Here is a 26,590-nt window from a genome sequence, read left to right on the forward strand (position 1 = left end):
CAAAAACTTCAGAAGAGAAGGATTTAGGGGTCGTGATTTCTGACAGTTTCAAAATGTGTGAACAGTGCAGTCAGGCAATAGGGAAAGCAAGTGGAATGCTTGGCTGCATAGCTAGAGGTATATCAAGCAGGAAAAGGGGGATTGTGATCCTGCTCTATAGAGTGCTGGTGAGACCCTATTTGGAATACAGTATCCAGTTCTGGAGACATCACCTACAAAAAGATATGGATCAAATTGAACGGGTCCAAAGACGGGCTACAAAAATGATAGAAGGTCTGAAGCATAAAACTTACCAGGAAAGACTTCATGAAATCAATCTGCATAGTCTGGAGGACAGAAGGGAAAGAGAGGGACATGATCGAAACATTTAAATATGTGAAAGGATTAAATAAGGTTCAGGAGGGAAGTGTTTTTAATAGGAAAGTGAACACAAGAACAAGGGGGCACAATGTGAAGTTAGTTGGGGGAAAGATTAGAAGTAACGTGAGAAAATATTATTTGTCTGAAAGAGTAGTAGATGCTTGGAACAAACTTAAAGCAGACGTGGTTGGTAAATCCACAGTAACTGAATTTAAACACGCCTGGGATAAACATATATCCATCCTAAGATAATAGAATAGTGTTCTGGTCCGGCTAAAGCCTCTGTTAATTGGAATAAAGGCTTGCTGAATGCAGAGATTTATAAAACAGAAACATCATCTTTATTTTTCTTTTTTCTGTTACAAAACTGCGTCGCTGGCAGGCAGTCGCTTTTATCTCCATCTTTTAGTAGTTAAATCAACATAAAACATTCTCCAAGCATTCCTCCCTTCATCTTAAGTTTTATGGCTAGACAGCATTAGCCCAGAATAATAAAAACTGCAGTAAAAAAACACATGAAACAAAGCTTACTTCAAAGCCGCGGCAAGGCACCTCCATATTGAATTAAAGCAGAATTGAAAACTCCACCCTTCTTCTCTGCTGACACTCGGACGTGATGAATTAATTACTTAATTAATTAATCCATTCCTCCTTAATATTTCTTCCCTGACACTTGTTCTCTCCGTCTCTGTAATCGTCTGAAATGAGGATTTAACCATCGATTATCTGTCTCTCCTTCACTGGAGTCTGAACTCATAGAAACATCCTGTGATTTGTCTCCCCCTTCTTCTTCTGCCTGTAAATCAGGACCTGCCACTAATTCATAAACACTATCTGAATCAGAATCTGCGAAATCCCCAAACTGAACAGGAGTATATACAACAGAATAGAATAGAATTTTATTGGCCAAGTGTGATTGGACACACAAGGAATTTGTCTTTGGTGCAGATGCTCTCAGTGTACATAAAAGAAAAAGATACATTTGTCAAGAATTATGTGGTACAACACTTAATTATTGTCATAGGGGTCAAATAAGCAATCAATATTAATAAAATACAGGAAATAGTATAAGGGCAGACTAGATGGACCATGAGGTATTTTTCTGCCCTCAATCTTCTATGTTTCTATGTAAGTAGAGGTACCACTGTATGGATATTTTGCCGTCAGAGGTCTGGAGGCCACGCTGCCTTCATCACAGGTGGCCTTGTTGTGTAAAACACCACCTCTGCCCGTCTATCTGCATTTCTTCTATTTCTTTTTTCCTTAAGCCTGTTTGAGGGTTAAAGATGTTCAGCTTCCATCTGCGGTTTACTTGGTGGTAACGTTTATTTAAGTCGGGACAGCATCATGATGGGGGAAATCTCTCTATAAGCAGGCAAACCATCTGCCCGAAGAGGAAGGGAGAAGCCCAGCGTGCAAGTTTCGGCCTCGGAAAAGGCCAGAGGTCTCGCTCGCTTTGTCCGCCTCTTGCTGATCTGTCTGAAGGGATTAAACCTGTTGAGGCCCAGCGTGGTTCTCACAACACTGGTTGGGCTTGCTTGTACTTTCCCTTTGTTTAGATGAGATGTCTAAACAAGCTTGCAAGAGTCCCCCAGCCTGCAGCCTTTGATCTGTTTGAGTGACCTCTTTCCCCATCACCCCCAACAAATGAGAGAGAGGGAATCAGTTTGTTAATTTTCATAATTAAGATCATGTTGCTCAGACTAGTTTTGTTTAAGGCTTGTTTGACTCTGTGGCAGAGAAACCAGTAATGGGCTGGGGGGGAACATAATGGGGATGGTAAGTTTATACACTATGTATTCAATACTTAATAGTTTTTTATTGTCCTTCCTTCTGTAGTGCCTTAATATGATCCTTAATCACTTTTAAAATAGGAAATAATTAAATAGTATGTTTTTTTACCCATAGACACTTTAATCATTTTAATCCTTATCTAGGACTGAACTTTTATAGCAGTGAAAGAAAATTGAGCTGCTTGCCTAATCTGTTATCCTACTGAACCTTGTGGGTTCAGTACAAAACCTTAAAATGTGACTGCGCTCCTCAGCAAATAATGCTGTCTATCATTTGGTTTTTTTGTGGCTATTCAAATAATGGGACTTAATGAAGCGAAAAAGAGTCCAAGCAAACTTATCTTGGTCGGTAAGCCACTCCCACCCAGTCACATGACCTTTAAGCCACCCACCCACCCAGACACATGTTTGCCACGTCACTCCCACCTGGTCACATGGCTGGCAAGCCACACCCACAAAATAAGCCGCACCCACAGTGTGGCAGTAAAAATTTTGGCAGCCCATCACAGTCACATGACCCTCAAGCCACACCCACAAAATAAGCCACACCCATGGTGTGGCATTAAAATTTTTGGCAGCCCATCACAGTCACATGACCCTCAAGCCACACCCATAAAATAAGCCGCACCCACGGTGTGGCACTAAAAATTTTGGCAGCCCATCACAGTCACATGACCCTCAAGCCACATCCACAAAATAAGCCACACCCACGGTGTGGCAGTAAAAGTTTTGGCAGCCCATCACTGAGGGAAACGTTCCATGGTTGCAGGAACTGGGAATCTGAAATATAAGCAGGGCATTCACACAACATGCTAAGCTTGCTTTGTTTGAACCCAGGGTGAGGTTGACACTCTCGGGGTGAATCCAGCCTGTTTGGCTAGTTTGTGTTCCAAAAAATGCCAATAGCTTAATCCTAAACTCAAGTCAGCAAAACAATGCCCACCGCACAACACTGCCCACAAAACATGCTAAGACAAGGACTGACTTTCCCATCACGCACAAAGCTACCAAACCCTGCTTAATCCTTAGCCTGGTGAGCCAAACTATCCCAGAAACCAAAAAAAAAGGTATTTAGAATACTAAACTAACCTGCCAGCTGAGTTAAAGTTCTTCTGGCGGGAATCCAGTTTGGCTTCCACAGAGCAACAGGTTCTTAATGCCGTTTAACGAAGGGTGGTCTTTACTGGTAGCTTAACATTAAAACCCTCACTCAGCTTTTTGAGATCGGAATAGGGCTGTCAATTTTGATGTTTCCTTTTTTATTTATTTTATTTATTAATTGGACTTATATGCCGCCCCTCTCCGTGGACTCGGGGCGGCTTACAACAATTCAATAAAAATACAATACAGTGGTACCTCTACTTAAGAACTTAATTCGTTCTGTGACCAGATTCTTAAGTAGAAAAGTTTGTAAGTAGAAGCAATTTTTCCCATAGGAATCAATGTGAAAGCAAATAATGCATGCAAACCCATTAGGAAAGAAATAAAAGCTCAGAATTTGGGTGGGAAGAGGAGGAGGAGGAAGAAGAATAGGACAGTCGCTGGCCAGAGGGAAGAGAGCATTTCTTTTATTCCCTCTCCAAGCGCCCAGAGAAAGGAAAATGCTTTGTTCGCTCTGGATTGCCGAAGCCTCCTTAAGCACCACCGAAAGGCTCCTCTGACAGCCTAGAAAAGCCCAAGATGGCCAGGATTAAAGGAGGAATGGCAGGAAACTGTCCGGGCCTTCGTGCTGTCCTCAAATTTCCTGGGATTTTTTCCCGGGCTTGGGTTCTTAAGTAGAAAATGGTTCCTAAGAAGACGCAAAAAAATCTTGAACAGCCGGTTCTTATCTAGAAAAGTTCTTAAGTAAAGGCGTTCTTAAGTAGAGGTATCACTGTATATAAAACACTTCTAAATCCAATTAACAGAATAATTAATTTAAAAACTAAACATTCAATACACACTACAACATTCTACACATTCACTGGTCAGAGGCTGGGGTCTAGTGACCTCAAGCCTGGTGGCATAAATACATTTTCACATTTTTACAGAAGGCGAGCAGAATGGGGGCAGTACAAATCTCTGGGGGAGCTGATTCCAGAGGGCCGGGCCTCCCACAGAAAAGACCCTTCCCCTAGGACCCGCCAAGTGATATTGTCTAGTTGACGGAACCTGGAGAAGACCGACTCTGTGGGACCTAACCGGCCGCTGGGATTGGTGCGGCAGAAGGCGGTCCCGTAAGTAATCTGGTCCCATACCATGTAGGGCTTTATAGGTCATAACCAACACTTTGAATTGGGTCCGGGAAACTTCTGCAACTCTGAAGACTGAGTGTTTGTAGTACGTTGAGCCAAGATGTCGTTTGTTTGTGGCTTAGTTGTAATTTATTCACTAAACCATAGTTAAACAACCCAGGGCCTGAATGCATTGTACCTACACAGTCTACTGCTTGCAGAAAGCCGAATTAATTTAAAAGATCTTGCACTGTTTGTCCGGAGTGGCAGTCCCAAATCTCTTGCCCAAAAGATTTCCAAGTGAATCTTCCTACTTCTTGAGTTGCCCTCAAGACTGAACGATGCGTCTGTGCTAATATTTCTAGGGAGTTGGAGAAGGTCAAATAATCCAGGAGGATCCAGTAACCTCTTAACTTTGTTCAAAAAGTTGATGGGAAGGTAAAGGAGATTTTAAATATGTATATATAAATAAATGATGCAGAGTACGTACCGTATTTTTCAGATTATAAGACGCACCAAGATTTCCAAGAGGTAAGTAAGAAAAAAAAGTTTTTGTCCTCCCCAGCAGCATTCTATTCTGTTTTTTGCAAAAATGGACCCAATTTTCACCCATTTTTGCAAAAAGTGGGTGTGCAGAGGGTTTGGGAGGGTTTGCAGGGTGCTCCTGGGAGTGGGGGAAAGGAAAAAACCCTCAATTTTTGCAAGAAACACTCAATTTTTGCCTTCCCCCCCCCCCCAAAAAAAACAGGAAGCGTAGAGAGTTTGTGAGGCATGCAGAGTGCTCCTGAGGGCTGGGGAAGGCAAAAATGTCCCATTTTTTCCTTTCTTTTTTGCAAAAACAAGTATTTTGACCTTCCTCCAGCCCCCAGGAGCATTCTGCAGGCCTCCCACAGTCTGTGCATCCCAATTTGGTGAAAAAAATGGGCCCATTTTTTGCAAAGAAGGCCAAAAATGACTGTATTCGGTGCATAAGACGCTCTGACATTTTCATCCTCTTTGGGTGTGTGTGTCTTATACTCTGAAAAATATGATAATTTCTCTCCTTCATACCAGAACCTAAGTCTTAATCTTAAGAAACAATCAGGGTGGGGGCAGATGGCAGTGCTTTTTCCTCCTTTGAGACGAGCGTTAACATGAAACACATCTGGGCTGGAGCCCAGGCAAAAAAAAAACCAAAACCCACGCCTTTGGAATTTAATGCTTCAATGATTCCCACATCTGGCGCAGATTGTGTGGGTGGGTCGCGCTTATTTGTGCCAGCCTTATTCTTACCCTGGTGCGCTCTCTCTCTCTCTCTCTCTCTCTCTCTCTCTCTCTCTCTCTCTCTCTCTCTCTTTCTTGCCAGTCCGAGAGTCCACTTTGCTCCAGCCCAACCTATAGGAAGAAGTTAATGGCGCATCAATCAATCAATCCTTCCTTTTTTTATTTCCCCCAAGCAGCGTTATTATAAATAACAACGGAAAGGATGGGATGCTCACTGCCAGCATTAAGGGAGAAACCTCTACTCAAAAATCCTAAATAAACAGGATGCGATAGGACGATGTTGATGGTGATTAATTAGCTTATCTCTCATCCCCCCCTCTCTTTTCAGGCAGAGGTTCTTCTACATGTGGATCCTCTCCAGATATATATATATTTTTTTAAAAACCCTATTTGGTTAAATTATAGTACCCAGGTTCCCCCCCCCCAATGCATTGATTTGATATTCAAAAACATTTTTATATTTAGTCTGTTAACCTTTTGTAATTCCCACCCACTGCTTTTAAACTGCAGAATGTGGCAGGGCTTTCTCTCTCTCTCTCTCTCTCTTTTTTTTAATGCTAATTGTTGTCAGTAGGGTATCAGCCACCAGCCCTTAGCAATTTAAGCAGCATTGAATTGTAATGCAGGTGCCGTTAATTGGAAGGCTGCTATTGTTTTCCTGGCAATAGTGGAATATGTTTCGAACAATTCCTTGCAAATTGGATTTGAGACTGGTTTTTTAAAAGAAAAAAGAGAGGGGGAGTTTTCAAAGATAACTTTAGCTTTCAATTTAGCCTGGGAAAGGAGGCAAAAAGGAGAATCGGACTTCCAAAAGAGTCTGTCGTTTTTTTGGCTGAATGGGGGAACCCGCAGTGGCGTCTTTAAAACCTTGCACAGATGCAAATTTGCACGCTCTCTCACTAGCACAGACCTGATCATTGAGAACGGTTAGCCAAATCGCCAGCTTGTGTAGGTTAGATCAGTGTTTCCCAACCTTGGCAACTTGAAGATATTTGGACTTCAACTCCCAGAATTCCCCAGCCAGCATTCGCTGGCTGGGGAATTCTGGGAGTTGAAGTCCAAATATCTTCAAGTTGCCAAGGTTGGGAAACACTGGGTTAGATAAGCACCCTAGTGGGAAATCCAAATCGGTATTCAGTCAGAGTTACACCCCCGTCTTTTCATAGAAACATAGAAGATTGATGGCAGAAAAAGACCTCATGGTCCACCTATTTCCTGAATTTTATCTTAGGATGGATCTGTATTTATTCCAGGCAGATTTGAATTCAGTGACTGTGGATTGACCAACTACGCCCGCTGGAAGTTTGTTCCAAGCATCTACTCCTCTTTCAGTCAAATAATATTTCCTCAGGTTACTTCTGCTCTTTCCCCCAACTAACCTCAGATTGTGTCCCCTTGTTCTTGTGTTCTTTTTCCTATTAAAAACACTTCCCTCTTGAACCTTATTTAACCCTTGAACATATTTAAATGTTTCGATGATGCCCCTCCCCCCCGTTTCCCTTCTGTCCTCCAGACTATAGAGATGGAGTTCATGAAGTCTTTCCTGATAAGTTTGATGCTTAAGACCTCCCACCATTTTTGTAGCCCGTCTTTGGACCCGTTCAATTTGATCAATATCTTTTTTGTAGGTGAAGTCTCCGCAAAGTAGCACAGTGCTGTTTGGGGAAGGACTAAAAAGAATTTAAAAAAAAATATTTTTGCAGTTCCTTTCATCAGATGCACACGTCTCGGGGCAAAAATCTTTTGGTTAAATCTAGTGAAGAGAAGGACCAGGGGAGACATGGATAGCAGTCTTCCAATATTTGACAGACTGCCACAGAGAAGAAGGGAAGTCAAGCTATTTTCCAAAGCACCCGAAGGCCAGGCAAGTAATAATGGATGGAAACTGAACAAAGAGAGATTCAACCTGGAAATAAGGAGGGATTTTCTGAAAGAGAGAACAACCATGGAAACCATCCCAAGTCTGAAAAACGTTCGTAAGTCAAGGTTTTTCCCCCAGCGCCGTCGTAACTTCGAATGGTCACTAAGCAAACCACTGTAAGTCGAGGACAACCTGTGTATCTCTACTTTAAACTCATGGACCTATCCTAAACTTGGAAATAAGAGAGAAAGAGAAGTGTGGACTTGCCAAACTCAGACTGGAAATAAGCACTCCGAAAATGGCAGGGGTGCAATTTGCTGGTAAAGGCTCCCATGGCGATGGAGCTGATCAGCCAAAAATAAAAAGGGGTAGATTGAAAAAACGGGAAGGAGGAAAATAAATAAATAAAAACGGGAGTATAAGTGATCCTAATTGCCCGTCAGAAGAACTAAAAGACTTGGCAATCGGATAAGGCATTGGAAAACAGCAAGCAGTTCTCTGGGAGTAAATCTCTTTTATATTAATAAATGGGGACCGGCTAGCTTTTCAGATAAAGCGGGCTTTTGGTTGTTGTTTTCATAGTAGTTTTCATAAACATTACAGATTTTTTTAAAAAAACTAATACAAAGATAAAGACATGAAAGGAGAAAAATAATGAAGTGCAGAAAAGAAAACAGTAGAAAAAATAGAAAAGAAAGAAAAATAAGAATGTATCAGAAAAAGATATATATATATATATTTATATCAATAAATATATTTATATATCAATATGTATTTATATCAATATCTATATATCTATGTTATCTATATCTATATATCTATATCCATAATTTATATTGACTGGTTCCCAATATGATTTGATTGCTTATATGTACCCAGCCTATCATTGTTCTTGATGAATTTATCTTTTCTTTTATGTGCACCAAGAGAATGTGCACCAAGACAAATTCCTTGTGTGTCCAATTACACTTGGCCAATAAAGAATTCTGTTCGTTCTGTTCTGTTCTATTCTATCTATTCTTCTATCTATTTCTTTCTTTCCTTCCTTCCTTCCTTCCATCCATCCATCCATCCATCCATCCATCCATGGTTTCAATAAGGGGAAGGTGATTTAGATGAAGGGATAGATGGGTAATTCATTAAATTTGCAGATGACACCAAGCTGGCAGGAATAGCCACCCCCACCCCCAGAAAATAGGCTTATAGAAGGATCTTGGTAGACTTGAACATTGGTATGGTTCTACAGTTAAGCTCCAAAAACAAATTTCACAGGTATAATATAGATGGTACCTAGCTCGATAGCAGAACTGCGAGAGGGATCTTGGAATACTAGTGGAGAAATAATTCATTTCACTAACTTTTTTTTTAAAGATTATTAAAAGCATAAATATATATAGTTCTACTCCAACGCCGAGCCACATTGATGGCCTGGATATTTCCAACCTGTGTACATGTCTTTCCTTTCGCCTCTGCCGTCAATCTCCTTAGGTAAGAAAGAAAGTGAGCTTCCTTCTTTTCCAATTCCACATGAAACCACTGGAAAAGCCATAACTCAGATCAGATGCACAGCTGGCCTTGGCTGTGGCATCTCATATCCAAGATCAACCTGACCCACAAGCCTTTAAGCCTCTTTGCCATGGCTGCAGAACGACTGGCCTGTATTTTAAGTCAAAATGCAAACCGGATCCAATGTGGGTGGACGTTTTAAAAGTGTGCCCATCTCCCAGATCCCTAGAGTTGGCAGAGATCTCATTATCCAGAGGATGTGCGCGTGTGTGTGTGTGTAAAGAGAGCCTTGCCTCTTTTCAATCAAGCAGTTGCTTTTTTTTTTTTCCCAAAAAAATTCTTTATCCAGATGTGGGGAAGATTGCTGGGGTGAACGCATTCTTGCAAAAGAGCCAAATCTCTGCATTTTAAAATAATAATAATAGAATCTAGCAAGTCAGCAAAAAGCTTTCTCCTGGGCATTGGAGGTTTTAATATGCATTTTTCTTTCTTTTTTGGAGTAGTGGTGGTGGTGGTTGACCATATAGAAAGTGTTGATTTAATCTCCTCCCGCCTTTGCTTCCAACCTAGCATGTTATATATGTTTCTCAGTTGAAGTCTGCCAGTTGTATATCCTTCACCTGTGATAGATTTCCTCTCCTCCCGTGGTTTCCGATTTCCATATGTTCACTAAGATCCATGCAGACTGAACATTTGAGGATGGAACAGAAACTAACCTCCCTTTCCCTTTGGTCCTCCAGACCAGTGATTTTCAACCTTTTTTGAGCTGCGGCACATTTTTTACATATACAAAATCATGGGGCACATTGAACAGGTGTTGGGGGGGGGGGGGCTAAAAAAAGTTTGGACAAAAAATTATCTATCTCTCTTCCTCCCTTTCGCTCTATTTCTCTCCCTCTTTCTCTCTCTTCCTTCCTTCCCCACTCTGTCCATCCCTCTTTCTTTCTCTCTTCCTTCCTTCCTCTCTTTTTTGCTCTTTCTATCTCTCCCTCCTTCCCTGCCTCTCTTTCTCTCTCTCTCTTGCTTTCTTTCTCTCTCTCTTTCTCTCTCTCTTGCTTTCTTTCTCTCTCTCTTTCTCTCTCTCTTGCTTTCTTTCTCTCTCTCTTTCTCTCTCTCTTGCTTTCTTTCTCTCTCTATGTGTCTTGCTTTCTTTCTCTCTCTCTCTTTCTCTCTCTTGCTGAGCTTCGCGGCACACTTGACCATGTCTCGCGGCACACTAGTGTGCCACGGCACACTGGTTGAAAAACACTGCTCCATACTATACAGATTGAGTTCATGAAGTCTTTCCTGATACATCTTATGCTTAAGACCTTCCACTGTTTTTGTAGCCCGTCTTTGGACCCGTTCAATTTGATCCATCTCTTTTTGTAGGTGAGGTCTCCAGAACTGGACGCAGTATTATTCCAAATGGGGTCTCACCAGGGCTCTATACAGCAGGATCACAATCTCCCTCTTCCTGCTTGTTATACCTCTAGCTATGCAGCCAAGCATTCTACTTGCTTTCTCTACCGCCTGACCGCACTGTCAGAAATCACTGCCCCTAAATCCTCCACGTGATCAAAATTCAGACACTTGGCAACTGATTCGTATTTATGACGGTCCCAGCATCCTGGGTGTGTGTGTTTGTGTGTGAGCCGAGGTGGCGCAGTGGGTAGAACGGAGTACCGCAGGCCACTAAAGTTGACTGCTAGATCTGCAGGTCAGCGGTTCAAATCTCATCACCGGCTCAAGGGTGACTCAGCCTTCCATCCTTCTGAGATGGGGCAAATAGACTGGCTCTGTTTTTAAAAAGTGCTATTGCTAGCATGCTGTAAGCTGCCCTGAGTCTAAAGAGAAGGGCAGCAATTTAAAAAAAATTGAATAAATAAATAAATAAAATAAATAAGTCTGCGGCCACCTGATTGTTCCCCAGGACATTAGAGACCCAGGAGGAAGGGCTCAAGACAGTCCCAGCGGCCTCCCTTTTCATTCCCGCGGACGCCTCGCCTGCGTAAAAAATCTCAGCACCTTCCCCCACACCTGCCTTATTAATTACTGACATTTATTGGTAATTGAATTGAGCACTAAAGGCTAATGAACGGTGTCTGGTCACCTTTACAGGGAATACCGTCGGCAGAGCTGAAGCCACCCCGAGCAATATTTTTTCTTCCCATCCCCCCCCCGTTAAAAGGGAAGACTGACTTCTGACGCTGAGGTCAGCCAGGATAGGCCCATAACTCTTTGTGCCCATGATTAGAAGCCGGGCCTGCAGCCTGACATTCTCAGTCACAGGTGCTTAGGGCTGATCCTGTTTCTCCCCTTCCTTTCCTTCCTCGGCGTTTATTCCTACCCACCCTCCCTCCGGTGCCCTACACAGGCGATTAGCGGGCTTGCTGTGTTGTAATTGAGCTGGTTGTAAAAAAATATTAGAAAAGAGATAATTAATTGGTGTTTCACTCCTCCGGAGGAGGTGGAGGTCAAACTGCCCCCATCTTCGGTCATTACCCAACGAGTCATCCCTGCTCACAACTGCTGTGTTCTTTCCCAAGGTGAGGGGACGATCTCTATCTTGCTGATCAGGAAAAAACATCACTGTCCTAATTAAAAGAGACACAGAGGGAGGATTCAAGGGGTGACAACCGAGTGGTTAAGCGAGACATTTGTTAAGTGAGTTTTGCTCTGTTTTATGTTCTTTCTTTCTTCTTGGAAATGAAAGATTAAGATAAGTTGGATTACTACCCTGTTTCCCCGATAGTAAGACACCCCCGATTGTAAGACGTATCAGGGGTTTCAGGGGGATCGGCTAATATAAGCCGTACCCCGAAAGTAAGACATATGTCTTACTTTCGGGGAAACACGGGGGTATTGCCGCCTCCCTCTCATCTAGCTGCGCGCCGCCTCCTGCCCACGTCCGCACCGTCCCCCTCTCCATACGCCGCCACGTCTGCCACCTCCCTCTGATCTTAATGAGTGCCGCCTCCTGCCCACTTCCGCGCCGCCCCCCTCTCCATACGTCACCGCGCCGTCCCCCTCTCCATACGTCACCGCGCCGTCCCCTGCACTTGTCACTGCCGCCTCCCGCTTAAAATACAGTAATGCACACAGTATTAATCATACATCAGTAAAACATACACACTGGCATACTGGGGTATCATCTGCTGTTTTGTGGTGAATACAATACTCTTCAGGTTGTTAATAAATGTTAATTTTATGGTTAAAACAAAAAATTTGACAATTTTTTTCCAATATAAGACATACCCCGAAAGTAAGACATAGTGGGGCTTTTGGGGATAAAAAGAAAGTAAGACACTGTCTTACTTTCGGGGAAACACGGTACAAAGCTAAAATAAAAAATAAAATGAAGATAATCAATTAAATAGCTAACTGAGTTAAATAACAGGAAAAGAAAGGAAAAGAGAATCGTTTGGAAATAGAAATAAAAAGGGATACCGATGTAAGACCTATGTAAAGGAAAATGTACATAGTATTAGAAATATTAAATGATGGTAATATAGAAATATCATTATGGAAAGTAAGAAACAGGATTGGCCTTTTTGTTCAGCATCCTTGACCAAAGCCGAAAGAGAGCTTGTTGTCCTCTAATTTCTGAGCGGTGGTGGCACAGTGGTTAGAATGCAGTATTGCAGGCGAATTCTGCTGACTGACAGCAGTTTGACTCAGCTTTCCACCCTTTCTTGGTGGGTAAAATGAGGACCCAGATTGTTGGGGGCAATATGCTGACTCTGTAAACCACTTAGAGAGGGCTGAAAAAGGATTATGAAGCAGTATATACCGTAAGTCTAAAAGCTATTGCCCTTCCTTCCTTCCTTCCTTCCTTCCTTCCTTCCTTCCTTCATTTCTTCCTATAAGCATTTAGACATATATACCACTTTGTGGGGCTTTCTAGGCAGTTTACAGAATCTGCCTCTTGCCCCCCAACAATCTGGGTCCTCATTTTACCGACCTCAGAAGGAAGGAGATACGGACCAATGACCTATCATCTGAATTTTAATCCCCCTGATCACGAGGACCCTGCAAAAGTCCTACCTGTGAAAAAACAGTCCCAAGTCACTTTTCTCATTGCCGTAGTAACTTTGAAAGGTTGCCACACGAACTGTCGTAAGTCAAGGAACACCTGACTTAGCCATCCTATGGGAGAATTATAACACTTGTCAGGGTTCTAAGTAATACACCCATAGCAAGCTGAACTCCAGGGCAAGTAGATTCCTTAAAAGAGCAAGCTTTATTGGACGTACTGTGTTGGCACTGACTGGTGAAAACCGACTCTAAAAGGTTCCCGCAGTTTTCACCTAATTAAAAGTAAAAGTTTCTCCCAGTTTCCCGACCAGTCAGTCTCATGGTCCAATCAAGGGGCTGTCCAGTTGCCTGGTAGCATCGCTCCTCCTTTCTTCAGCTGCCCATGGGTATGTCCTTGGTTCTCAACTAACTCTATTCCCCTTTTCCTAGTTCCTCAGTCCCAGCGTGCCAACGCTGAAGCCTCAGTCAGGCCAGCTTCAGAGATGACAACATATCCTTTGACTGTATATTGTCCGGAAGGCCTATAATTTAGATAGATAGATAGATAGATAGATAGATAGATAGATAGATAGATAGATAGATAGATAGATAGATAGATAGATAGAGGATAGACAGATAGATAGATACAAGGCAGGCAGGCAGACAGATAGATACAAGAGAGAGAGAGAGAGATAGGAGAGAAAGATAGATAGATTATCTATCTATCTATCTCTTTCTCTCCTATCTATCTATCTATCTGATAGATAGATAGATAGATAGATAGATAGATAGATAGATAGATAGGAGAGAAAGAGATAGATAGATAGAGGATAGACAGATAGATAGATACAAGACAGGCAGGCAGACAGATAGATGCAAGAGAGAGAGAGAGAGAGATAGGAGAGAAAGAGAGATAGATTATCTATCTATCTCTTTCTCATCTATCTATCTGATAGATAGATAGATAGATAGATAGATAGATAGATAGATAGATAGGAGAGAAAGAGATAGATAGATAGATAGATAGATAGATAGATAGATAGATAGATAGATAGGAGATAGATCGGATTGATGGATGGATGGATAGATATGGGAAATGGGGAGGGGAAGCTGCAGCAGCAACTGGGAAAGAAATATTGGATTCTGCAGTTTGGAGGTCAGATTTAGTGGGCTGGGAGAACGGTCGATGGAGTTGTCCATCCGAGGTCACCAAACCCCCCAGAAATTCCCCTGTGTCGACATGCACTTTCTGTGCCCTCAAAGAGTTAACCCTTGGCAGCTGCAGTGTCATTATTGAAAACTATTAGTGCATAAAAGAGATTGGAAATGATGCTGAAAGCAGCATTCTGCTTCCCCTTCGAATGCAAACATGCCAGTGCAGCGAAAGCTAATGAGAGAGGGAGAGAGATGGAGTGTTAAGAACCAATGTCCTTTGACAAAAGGCCCAAGGCCGCCTTGCTTACCGGAAGGCCGTTTTCACCCTCCGACAGAAAGAGCCGGAGGAAAGAAGCACAGCTCTAGGCAAACACAATTGTCTTTGTGTTAAGTCCTTGACTTAAGAGCCGTTTGAAGTTAGGATGGCGCTAAAAAAAAAAACAAACACGCCGTGATGACCGTTTTTCACACTTAAGACCCAATGGTCCCTCGAATCAAATTCAGAACCTTTGGCAGCTGACTTGTATTTATGACGGCGGCAGTGTTCTGGAGTCACATGATCCCCATTTGCAACCTTCAACAGGGAAACCGGATTCAATTAACAAGTGTCGTTGCTAACAGTTTAAGAAAGATTGTAAAATGAAGTAAAGCCACCACCAATCTGTCTTTCTTAGCAACATAAAATCATCATCTCCTTTTAACTACTCCATAATCCTTTGTGGGGTGGAGTCTGAATGAAGCGGAGTGTTTACTGGCCCACTGCCCTTCCCTGTCGCCAGTGCGGAGTTTTGTTCGGCAAAAATATTCTCACTGTGCCCAGAGAGAGAAATACCTGCCTGTTCCTAGGATCGAACTCAAAGCCTCCTGATTGGGAGGCGAGAACTCCACCTCTGGGCCACCGCACCACTCTGCTTAGCGACCCAAACGTTGGGCTCAGCCGGGGTTATAAGTCAAAGACTACCTGTAACGGGAGGCGATCTAGGTAAACATTGAGGTGGGTGGTTTCAAGACCTGGGCCTTTTCCAACTTAGCTCTGAATGTTTGCTTATTGGGCAGTCAGATGAACAGCATAAGATAATCGGATTTTGCTCTAAGGGGATTACAACTCCCTATTCAGAGACCCCAGAGAGAAGGAGAGGGAAGAAAATAGTAGGAAGAAAATATGAAGCAGCCTGTATTTACAAAGTTCTGTGTCAGCAAAAACTGCAGAAGAGAAGGATTTAGAGGTAGAAGGCTTGGCTGCATAGCTAGAGGCATCACAAGCAGGAAGAGGGGAGATTGTGATCCCACTATATAGAGCACTGGTGAGACCCTATTTGGAATACTGTGTCTAGTTCTGGAAACCTCACCTACAAAAAGATATTGATAAAACTGAACGGGTTCAAAGACGGACCACAAAAATGGTGGAAGGTCTTAAGCATCAAACTTACCAGGAAAGGCTTCATGAACGCAATCTGTATAGTCTGGAAGACAGAAGGGAAAGGGGGGACATGATCGAAATATTTAAATATGTGAAAGGGTTAAATAAGGTTCAGAAGGGAAGTGTTTTTAATAGGAAAGTGAGCCCAAGGACAAGGGGGCACAATCTGAGGTCAGTTGGGGGAAAGATCATAAGCAACATGAGAAAATATTATTTTACTGAAAGAGTAGTAGATGCTTGGAACAAACTTCCAGCAGACGTGGTTGGTAAATCCACAGGAACGTAATTGAAACATGCCTGGGATAAACATAGATCCATCCTAAGATAAAACACAGGAAGTATAAGGGCAGACTAGATGGACCAGGAGATCTTTTTCTGCCGTCAATCTTCTATGTTTCTAAGTCGTGCCCATGCAGACCTCTTCAAAAATGTGGTTTGTTCAGAGGTAAGGATAGGCTTAGGTCAGTGGTAAAATCTACTTACTTTCCCTCCTGGTTCACATGTACCACTGCCACGCACGCTTTTTCACCCTCTGTGCAAGCACAGAAAGCTTTGTGCATGCGCAAAGGGCTTAAAAAATATGGCAACAGAGCCTTGCGCTGCTGCAACTACCGATTCTCCGAACCAACATGGCAGTATTGGGTTCCTGTCTGGACGAGGGGGGTCAGCGCACTGGTAGCGGAAATGGAGCTGTGTACACGGCTCTCGGTGATCGGCAGGCGCGCACATGCATCTGCGTGAGATTTGGCTTCCGCGTATGCGCAGCGTGTGAGATTTTGACAATTTTCGGCCATTTTTTGCTTCTGTGCATGAGCGGAAGCAAAAAAAAATCGCCGAAATCTCACGTGCCCGCACGTATTCTCGCGATACTTTCATTCTGCGCAGAAGCCAAATCTCGTTCCAATGTGTGGTCACCCAGAGCTGTGCGTACATCAGCACCGATAGTGGCGGTAAGTTGGAACCCCCGCCTGCACGAGGGCATACGGTAGGATTTCCCCACCGCCTTAGAGTTAAGATTGCCGCACGAATCCCAGCTACCGATTAGGTCCCACAGAGTGGGCCTTCTCCGGGTCCCGTCAACTAAACAATGTCGGTCGGCGGGCCCCAGGGGAAGAGCCTTCTCTGTGGCGGCCCGGACTCTCTGGAACCAGCTCCCCCCGGAGATTAGAACTGCCCTTATCCTCCTTGCCTTTCGTAAACTCCTTAAAACCCACCTTTGTCATCAGGCATGGGGGAACTGAGACATCTCCCATGGGCCTATACAATTTATGTATGGTATGCTTGTATGTACGTCTGCTTAATAATGGGGGTTTTAAAATTATCTTAAATTGTAAATTATTAGATTTGTCATGAACTGTTTTTATTGTGTTGTGAGCCGCCCCGAGTCTACGGAAAGGGGCGGCATACAAATCTAATAAACATAACATAAACATAAACATTGTGGAATGTCCACTAAACCAAAAAAGTGGGAGGGATGCCTTAACCATAGATTCTCCCTTCTTTTTCCCCATAGAAGGAAGCTACAGCTTCGGTTTCCCCCATCTGCAAAGGAGCAAGCATGGCCTGGTCTCTTTCAGAAACATCCCCCTCACTTCTCTTCTGATCGATCCACACCCTGATCAACAGACTGGCCAACTGCCTGAAGTAAGAAAGACCACATATTTAAGGGGGGCAGGGCCTAGGCCCATTTTGGAGGGGGGGGAGGAGAAAAGCTGTTTCCCCTTTTCTCATCTCCCTTGAAGCCTTTCCTCAACCCTCTTCTCCTCCTGCCTATTGTTGTGAGTGGTCCACGTCCAGCTCAGTTGGTCACCAGGAGATGGAGGAATACTGGCATCGCAGGCCAGTGTTCTTGCCTTCTGAGTCTGAGAGTGGGAGTAAAGAGAAGGCTCAGGCGAGACACAACAGCAGCCTTCCAGTACTTGGGGGACCATCATGGAGAAGAGGGGGTCGGTATAGTCGCCAAAGCACCTGAGGGCATAACAGATGGAAGATCATTAGAGAGAAGGAGAGAGAGAGACTCGAACTCAGGAGGAATTTCCTGACAGTGAAGACAATTAATCAATGGGACACCTTGCCTCCCAGAGTGGTGGAAGCGCCATCACTGATTTCAAAAATAAAGTGGTCCACTGTGCGTATCTGGAATGGTCTAACGCTGTGATGGCAAACCTATGGCACGGGTGCCACAGGTGGCACACGGTGCCATATCTGCTGGCATGTTTAGAAATGTGGAAATCACAGACACAGACACATGGTTTCTAGAATGCTTCGTCCATGTTGGAAATATCTCTCTGGGCTGAGCAGAGCTGTCTCATGTTGAGAAGCAAACTCTCTCTGGGATCACAGCTCACATTAGAGAACCATCTTTCAACTGTGGCGAGGGGGGCATTTGCCCAGGTTTGCCTGGTGCACCAGTTGCGGCCCTATTTGGACCGGGACTCACTGCTCACAGTCACTCATGCCCTCATCACCTCGAGGTTCGACTACTGTATCGCTCTCTACATGGGGCTACCTTTGAAAAGTGTTCGGAAACTTCAGATCGTGCAGAATGCAGCTGCGAGAGCAGTCATGGGCTTCCCCAGGTATGCCCATGTTACACCAACACTCTGCAGTCTGCATTGGTTGCCGATCAATTTCCGGTCACAATTCAAAGTGTTGGTTATGACCTTTAAAGCCCTTCATGGCACTGGACCAGGATATCTCCGAGACTGCCTTCTGCTGCACGAATCCCAGCGACCGATTAGGTCCCACAGAGTTGGCCTTCTCCGGGTCCCGTCAACTAAACAATGTCGGTTGGCGGGCCCCAGGGGAAGAGCCTTCTCTGTGGCGGCCCCGACTCTCTGGAACCAGCTCCCCCCAGAGATTAGAACTGCCCCTACCCTCCTTGCCTTTCGTAAACTCCTCAAAACCCACCTTTGTCGTCAGGCATGGGGGAACTGAGATATCTCCCTCAGGCCTATACAATTTATGTATGGTATGTTTGTATGTATGTCTGCTTAATAATGGGTTTTTAAAAATATTTTAAATGGTAAATTATTAGATTTGTCATGAACTGTTTTATGGTGTTGTGAGCTGCCCTGAGTCTACGGAGAGGGGCGGCATACAAATCTAATAAATAAGTAAATAAATCATGCTGTGTGGCATGATTCTGGACTTGCAAGTTTATTCTTTTATCATCAGTTTCTTGTCTGTACAAATATAAAACATTCATTCTTAACCTAGTTACAATGTATATAGTTAATATGTGACATAGCATACAGACAAATCCTGTCAGGGTACAAAGATTGCTAAATAAACAGGAGAGCATCTTAATTAACCAGACAAACAGAAGGACGTCAGTTACCTAAAGTCAACATAAACTTAGACAATTATTTCCTTAAACTTAATCAAGAGGGGTGAATTGTCTCTGTCCAGCACATAGCTTCTTTAATCCAATCATGGTTGGTTTGACCTTTTTTGTTAGCCAGACAAGCATGTAACATTTTCCTTAGATATATATAGGGTATAATTTTTATATGTGAAATAATACAGAATAATGAAATGTTTTATAGCAAGATTGGTTTTCCGTATCATTGCAATAACTGGTAAATACCCACACCATTGCCCTAGCTCAGCTTCAACATGCATGTGTGTGCGGCCAGCAGATTTTTGGCTGACAGAGAGCCTCCGGGAGGATGGGGGAGGGCATTTTTTACCTCCCTAGGCTCCAGGGAAGCCTCTGGAGCTTGGAAACAGTGAAAGACGAGCTCCCTGGGCCCACCAGAAGTTAGTTTGTTTGTTTGTATGTTTGTTTGTTTGTTTGTTTGTTCGTTCGTTCGTTCATTCATTCATTCGATTTTTATGCCGCCCTTCTCCTTAGACTCAAGGTGACTTACAACATGTTAGCAATAGCACTTTTTAACAGAGCTAGGCTATTGCCCCCACAATCCGGGTCCTCATTTTACCCACCTCGGAAAGATGGAAGGCTGAGTCAACCTTGAGCCGGTGATGAGATTTGAACCGCTGACCTTCAGATCTACAGTCAGCTACAGTGGCCTGCAGTACACCACTCTACCTGCTGCGCCACCCCGGCTGTTGGGAAACACGCCGTTTTTGCCCTCCCCATGAATTGAATTATGGGTATGGGCACTCGTGCATACACGATAGCACACACACATGCTCTTTTGGCACCCGAGTCTTCTGCAAGGGTAAAATGCTCTTGGTTTGCTCAAGCCTGTCAGTCATAGGAGAGCTGGTCAGGAAAGGAGTGCGAGGCTCCCCCCTCCTGCCCTGTTCATGCGCGGAGGGTAAAAGAACCCAAATGGTGGCATCTGGGTGGGTGGGCAGAACCTTGCGCACCCTTCGCGACCAGCTCTCCTACAACCGACAGGCACGAGCGAACCGGAAATATTTCACCTCTGGTCAAGGGGTTGGACTAGAAGACCTCTAGGCCTCGGATTACACAAATCTCCAGACCTAATCAATCAGTTAATGAATGCTCCCTTTTTCTAACAAAAAAAAAAAATCTGCATTGTATTTCAGTACAGTGGTACCTCTACTTATGAACTTAATTCATTCCATGACCAGGATCTAAAGTAGAAAAAGCAATTTTCTAATTTTGTAAGAAGAAGCAATTTTTCCCCATAGGAATCAATGTAAAAGGAAAGAATGCATGCGATTGGGGAAACCACAGAGAGGGTGGAGGCCCTGTTTCCTCCCATGGGATTCCTAGAGAGGCCCCACGGAGGCTTCTCACCGCTTTTTCCAGCCCTGTTTCCTCCTAGGAGATTCCTAGAGGCCCCACGGAGGCTTCTCCCTGCCTTTTCCAGTTACAATTTCGGAGGCTCGGGTTTGTAAGTGGAAAATGGTTCTTGAGAAGAGGCAAAAAAATCTTGATCACCCGGTTCTTAGCTAGAAAAGTTCGTGAGTAGAGGCGTTCTTAGGTAGAGGTACCACTGTACCTCTTTAATACCGATCTACTCTTTTTCTTCCTCTCTCCCCTACAGAGAGAAGCTGAAAAGCCAAGTCCCAGGTTCTCCACAGAGCAAATGGAAGCTTCCGTCACGCCTACGGCCAGACGTAGCAGGTAGGTTCATCTAAACTCCTTCTTAAAAATTGAAGCCAGCCCTGCTTTTAAAGGCAAACGGGCCTGGTTGGGGAGCAGGTGTAAAATTGGCTGAGATATGAGAGGACCAAAACATGCTTTAACTTATTATAAAAGCTTACTTTCCTGCATTTTTTAAATTATTATTTTTTCTTATGTTTGGTGACTCATACTGTGTTTATTGGTTTCTATTCTAAGAGTGTCTTCTTGTAAAGGTCAAGTAGGATTCTTCTGAAGTGTGTTTGTGACATTTCTCCATCTTTATCATCTCTCTTTCTCCCTCTCTCCTTCCTACATTTTTTAAATTTTAATTTTATTTCTTTGGCGACAAGCTTATTGTCACTCCGTAATATCGATGAGTAAATACCAGGTATGCTTTTGTTAACATTTTCACCTGAAATCTTCTGCATAACCTTTACCTGTTCTTCGCCACTAAACCTCTCATCCTGAGAGGAGTGAAGTTTGCCTGAAATTTAAAGGAACTTTTCTGGGGAAAGTGTGAAAAAATATGATAGCAAGGCAGATTCACCCAACTCAACACTCAAAATGGGTGAACAGTGTAGGCAGGCCGCAGGGAAAGCGAGTAGAATGCTTGGCTGCATAGCTAGATGTATAACAAGCAGGAAGAGGGAGATTGTGATCCCGCTGTATAGAGCACTGGTGAGACCCCGTTTGGAATACTGTGTTCAAATTCTGGAGATCTCACCTACAAAAAGAGATGGATCAAATTGAACGGGTCCAAAGATGGGCTACAAAAATGGTAAAACTTATCAGGAACGACTTAAAGAACTCAATCTGTGTAGTCTGGAGGACAGAAAGGAAAGTGGGGACATGATCGAAACGTTTAAATATGTTAAAGGGTTAAATAAGGTTCAGGAGGGAAGTGTTTTTAATAGGAAAGGGAATCCAAGAAAAAGGGGGCACAATCTGAGGTTAGTTGGGGGAAAGATCAGAAGTAACGTGAGAAAATATTTTATAGTTAATGCTTGGAACAAACTTCCAGCAGACATGGCTGGTAAATCCACAGGAACTGAATTTAAACATGCCTGGGATAAACATAGATCCACCCTATGATAAAATACAGGAAATAGTATAAGGGCAGACTAGATGGACCAGGAGGTCTTTTTCTGCCGTCAATCTTTCATGTTCTATGTAACTCTGGTTCTCAACAAGCAAACACGTGACACAAGGTAGCTGGGGGCAGTACAATTAACTTCTGTAGTGGAGTCATCTTTGCAGATGTTACATAGTCAGATCCTCAGCCCATTCAGGAACTTATTCTTCTGCACGACAGTCAGAATTCTTTCACTAACTAAAGATACCTTCGCATTTAACAGAAGAACCTGGGCTGCTCCAGAACAGAATTATCTATTTTGTTTGCCTGCAGTTTTCCAGGATTCCAAGCAATGCACCCATAGCAAGCCAAACTGCAAGGCAGTTGGATCTCTTAAAGCAGTGATGGTGAACCTATGGCACAGGTGCCACAGGTGGCACGCAGAGCCATATCTGCTGGCACTTGAGCCATTGCTCCAACGTGCATGTGTGTGCCGGCCAGCTGATTTTGGGCTTGCACAGAGGGCGTTTTTGGCTTCCAAAGGGCTTCCGGGAGGATGGGGGCGGGCGTTTTTACCCTCCCGCGCTTCCAGGGAAGCCTTTGGAACCTGGAGAGGGCGAAACACGAGCCTACTGGGCCCACCATAAGTTGGGAAACAGATCGTTTCCAGCCTCCAGGGGACCTCCAGGGGGTTGGAGAAGCTGTTTTCTCCCTCCCCAGGCATTGAATTATCGGTGTGGGCACTCGCACATGCGCGATAGCATGCGCACACGCTGTTTCGGCACCTTAGGGAAAAAAGGTTTGCCATCACTGCCATAGGACATCGCCCAGAGTTGCGTTTCGAAGGGTGGAGGGACCACTGGATATAAACGGCCTTCCTGCTTCGTAATACATTAAACAAACTATGAGGAATAAGCCCCAATTTGAGCCTTTCAATCTGCTTAAGTTGAGGTAATGCTCAACAGCTGGGGAAGAAATGGAGAAGCCCTACTATAGAGGAAATGACCAAATCCATGAGCTCCCCAGACCATAACAGAGAGGAAGAAATCAAGTTTGCGAGGGAATGTGGCCAAGCGGATAAAACAAAATCTCTGGAAGAGTGATCACCAGCTTAAAGGAGAAAAAAAAGGAATTGCATGTAGATTATCCCACAATGGTTTAAAATCATAAAAACACACACACAAGCACAGGTGGGAAGGTGAATAGGGAGAGCATAAATAAACGAGAAAAAGCAGAAATGTCACCAAGAGCAAGAATGCTGGGTTTTTTAAATGATTTTTATTGACCATAAATATTAAAATTACATTGAAAACATTGATTCACACACTTCAGACTTATACAGACATAACATAAGTACAGTGATACCTTGTCTTACAAACTTAATTGGTTCCAGGATGAGGTTCTTAAGGTGAAAAGTTTGTAAGACGAAACAATGTTTCCCATAGGAATCAATGGAAAAGCGATTAATGCGTGCAAGCCCAAAATTCACCCCTTTTGCCAGCCGAAGCGCCCGTTTTTGCGCTTCTGGGATTCCCCTGAGGTTCCCCTCCATGGGAAACCCCACCTCCGGACTTCTGTGTTTTTGCGATGCTGCAGGGGAATCCCAGCATCGCAAAAACAAGCACTTCGCTGGCAACGGAGGTCCGGAGGTGGGGTTTCCCATGGAGGTGAGCCTCAGGGGAATCCCAGCAGCACAAAAACGGGCGCTTCACTGGCAACGGAAGTCCAGAGGCGGGGCATCCCAGTGGCGGCGGTGGGTTTGTAAGGTGAAAATAGTTTGTAAGAAGAGGCAGAAAAATCTTAAACCCTGGGTTTGTATCTCGAAAAGTTTGTATGACGAGGCGTTTGTAAGATGATGTATCACTGTACATATAAATGTGTAAAAAAAGAGAACAAAACAAAGAAAAGAAAAAAAATTCTAAACCTTTTCTTTTAACGGTAAACTATACTGTTGTTATATTTCAGTAAGTTAAACTGTATTCCTTTTACAGTTCTTAACTTTAAGAATGCTGTTTAAACATTTTTTTAAAGGAATGTCAAACATTAGGAAGCTTAGACAAGCTCAAGTCAACTTTCTTCTCTGTCAAGAGTTGGTTTTAATTTTTTTATCTCTTTGGATGCTCTTCTGGGCCCAGGAGGTTTAGAGGTGGTACCCACCCTCAGAAAATGGGGTTCATTTAATTATCTGCCTTTTCATATCTTAAAGTCCCGGCCTCAGTCTCTCAAAGACACATCCATCTGTTAAGAGTCACTAGTTCACCAACATGTACCGATATTCCTCGATGTAGGACCACACTTGAGCCCCAAACCTCTGGTGGCTAAGCGAGACTGTTGTTAAGTCAGTTTTGCCTCATTTTACCACCCTTGTTGTTAAGTGAATCACTGCAGTTGTTAAATTAGTCACACGATTGTTCAGTGAATCCAGCTTCCCCGTTCAATCACAAGTACAGGAGCACTGAAACTGGTCATAAATGTGAGTCTGTTTCCAAGCGTCTGAATTTTGATCGCGAGTTCACGGGGATATCGCAAAATGTGAAAAACAGTTCACAAGTCACTTTGAACGGTCACTCAAGGAACTCTTTGTCATACATTGAAAGTGTAATGTAGTGAGTGTAAATAGAAAGCTTGTTGGATAAGAGGCTCTGCATTTAGCCAAAGTTAAACTGTTGCTATCAAGCACCGTAAAATAAGATGAAATGATAAAAGGTAAGCTGTCAAAAAAGACAGCATGGGGAGAGGGGAGATTTAAGCGGATTTCCTCTTCCCCGTCTCCCTTTTATATGTTTCTTGTTTGTTGTTGTTGTTGTTTTTCTTTTTTTTCCTTTGTGTTTTTGTTTTACCTATATGGAATGTTAATATTATGCTTATGATCAGGAATTATAAACCATGTACTGTCTTCTTTAATATATATAACTCAATAAAAGCTATTTTTTTAAAAAGAACTGTTTGTCATAAGTCGAGGACTATCTGTATTGCTGTTGAGCAAGGAGACCGTTTTCAAATACCCTAAAGAAACCCGAGAAGTCCTTCAGCGCCAGGGCCATGGAGACAACTGCAGGAGAAGTCAATGGAAGCAACTCAGCTTGGCTGGAATTGATGACCTCAATAAGGTCAAGGATCCCAAAGGAGAAAGGGGTAGAAGAAGAGGAGGAGGAGGAGGAAAAGAAGAGCAAGAGGAGAAGGAGAAGAGGAAGAGGAGAAGAGGAGGAGGAAGAGAAGAGCAAGAGCAGAGGGAGAAAAATAGGAGGAAGGGAAGAAGAGGAAGAGGAGAAGAAAAGAGGAGGAAGAGGAGAAGAGAGGAAGAGGAGAAGGGAAAGAAGAGGAAGAGGAGGAGAAGAAGAGGAGGAGGAGAAGAGGAGGGGGAAAAGAGGAAGAGGAGAAGGAGAAGAAGAGGAGGAGGAGGAGAGGAAGAGGAGAAGGAGGAGGAGGAGAACAACAACAACAACCATCACACTTTCTCCGATCCTCGTTTGGAAAAGCAGGCATGGTTTCGACGTCGGTCACAGATGACTGGACCATTTGGCAATTGAACGATCCTCCAAGCCGTCTCCTCGCCCTCCCCTTTCCCATTGGCTCTTCATACACACACACACACACACACACACACACACACACATATATATATGTATGTATGAATGTATTTCTCGATGGGAAGAAGGCTGGGGAATTCCCACCCCGTTCCCCCACTCCCACCCCTCCATATATATTGTTTTAAGAAAATTGGATGCAGCTGTGGCAGCTGAGGGCATTTGTTGTTTTTTCCATCGCAACGATCGCTAAGCATCAGCTTTGCAAAAACGGGGAGCCAATAAAAACCTCCAGCCGTGGTGCTCCGCTTTACGCTGCCATCTTATTTTGCCTGAAAACGTGATTGATCTTCCTCCCTCCCTCCCTCCACCCCTTCCTCTCCTTCTCCCCCTCCACACACACATCAACCACTCGGTGGAATTTTTGAAACGGGACCAAGATCCCAGCGAGTTCCCAAACAATGTTCGGGGAGCAGCTGCGGTGGCTGTTCCGAAGTTGTTTTAATGAGCCCAATCTTGGGGAAGTGGGGAGAAGATGGCGGCACTTCCCTCCTCGCCTTCTTACCCCTCTTTCCAACCTGGTTATCAAGCCTTGCCTGTTTCTCTGGACCAACAGCGCACCTGCATTTGAACCGGTAGCGGGTTGCTACGGAACCACAAAACTGGAAGGGACTTTGGAGATCTTGTAATCCAGTGATGGCGAACCTTTTTTTCTCGGTCGCCGAAAGAGTGTGGGCATGCCCTATTGCACATGCGGGAGTGCCAAACCCATAACTGAATGCCTGCAGAGGGCGAAAACAGCTTCCCCTGCCCCCCAGAGGCCCTCTGGTGGCTGGAAATGGCCTGTAACCCAGCTTCTGGTGGGCCCAGTAAGTTTGTGTTTTGCCCTCCCCAGCCTCCAAAGGTTTCCCTGGAGCTGGAGTGGGGTAAAAATGTCCATCTCCATCCCCCTGGAGTCTCTCTGGAAGCCAAAAACATACCAGAGCCTCTGTGTGAGCCAAAAATAATTTACCTTTGAAAAGTGTTCAGAAACTTCAGATTGTGCAGAATGCGGCCGCGAGAGCAATCATGGGCCTTCCCAGATACACCCATGTCTCATCAACATTCCGTGGCCTGCACTGGCTACCAATCAGTTTCCGGTCATAATTCAAAGTGTTGGTTATGACCTATAAAGCCTGACATGGCATCCAACCAGAATACCTCCGTGACCATCTTCTGCTGCGCAAATCCCAGCGGCCGATTAGGTCCCACAGAATTGGCCTTCTCCAGGTCCCGTCGACTAAGTAGTGTTGTCTGGCAGGGCCCAGAGGAAGAGCCTTCTCTGTGGCAGCCCCAGCCCTCTGGAACAAACTCCCCCCCCGG

General features: G+C 44.0%; 1 protein-coding gene across 4 annotated transcripts in view; it reads left to right on the forward strand.

The window, feature by feature from the left end:
* MORN1 (MORN repeat containing 1) overlaps positions 1 to 26,590 on the forward strand; it is a 185,747-nt gene that overhangs the window by 47,940 nt on the left and 111,217 nt on the right. For all 4 annotated transcript variants that reach the window (XR_011559712.1, XM_070759115.1, XM_070759114.1 and 1 more), the window contains 2 exons: positions 17,081 to 17,211; positions 20,550 to 20,629. Coding sequence is in view for 3 of the 4 variants with exons in the window: in XM_070759115.1 (XP_070615216.1) it covers positions 17,081 to 17,211; positions 20,550 to 20,629 (211 nt within the window). In the remaining variant the exon portion in view is untranslated. The remainder of the gene's footprint in view (positions 1 to 17,080; positions 17,212 to 20,549; positions 20,630 to 26,590) is intronic.

Source organism: Erythrolamprus reginae, chromosome 8 (genome assembly GCF_031021105.1).
Source record: "Erythrolamprus reginae isolate rEryReg1 chromosome 8, rEryReg1.hap1, whole genome shotgun sequence".
In the NCBI taxonomy this organism is placed as follows: Eukaryota; Metazoa; Chordata; class Lepidosauria; order Squamata; family Dipsadidae; genus Erythrolamprus; species Erythrolamprus reginae.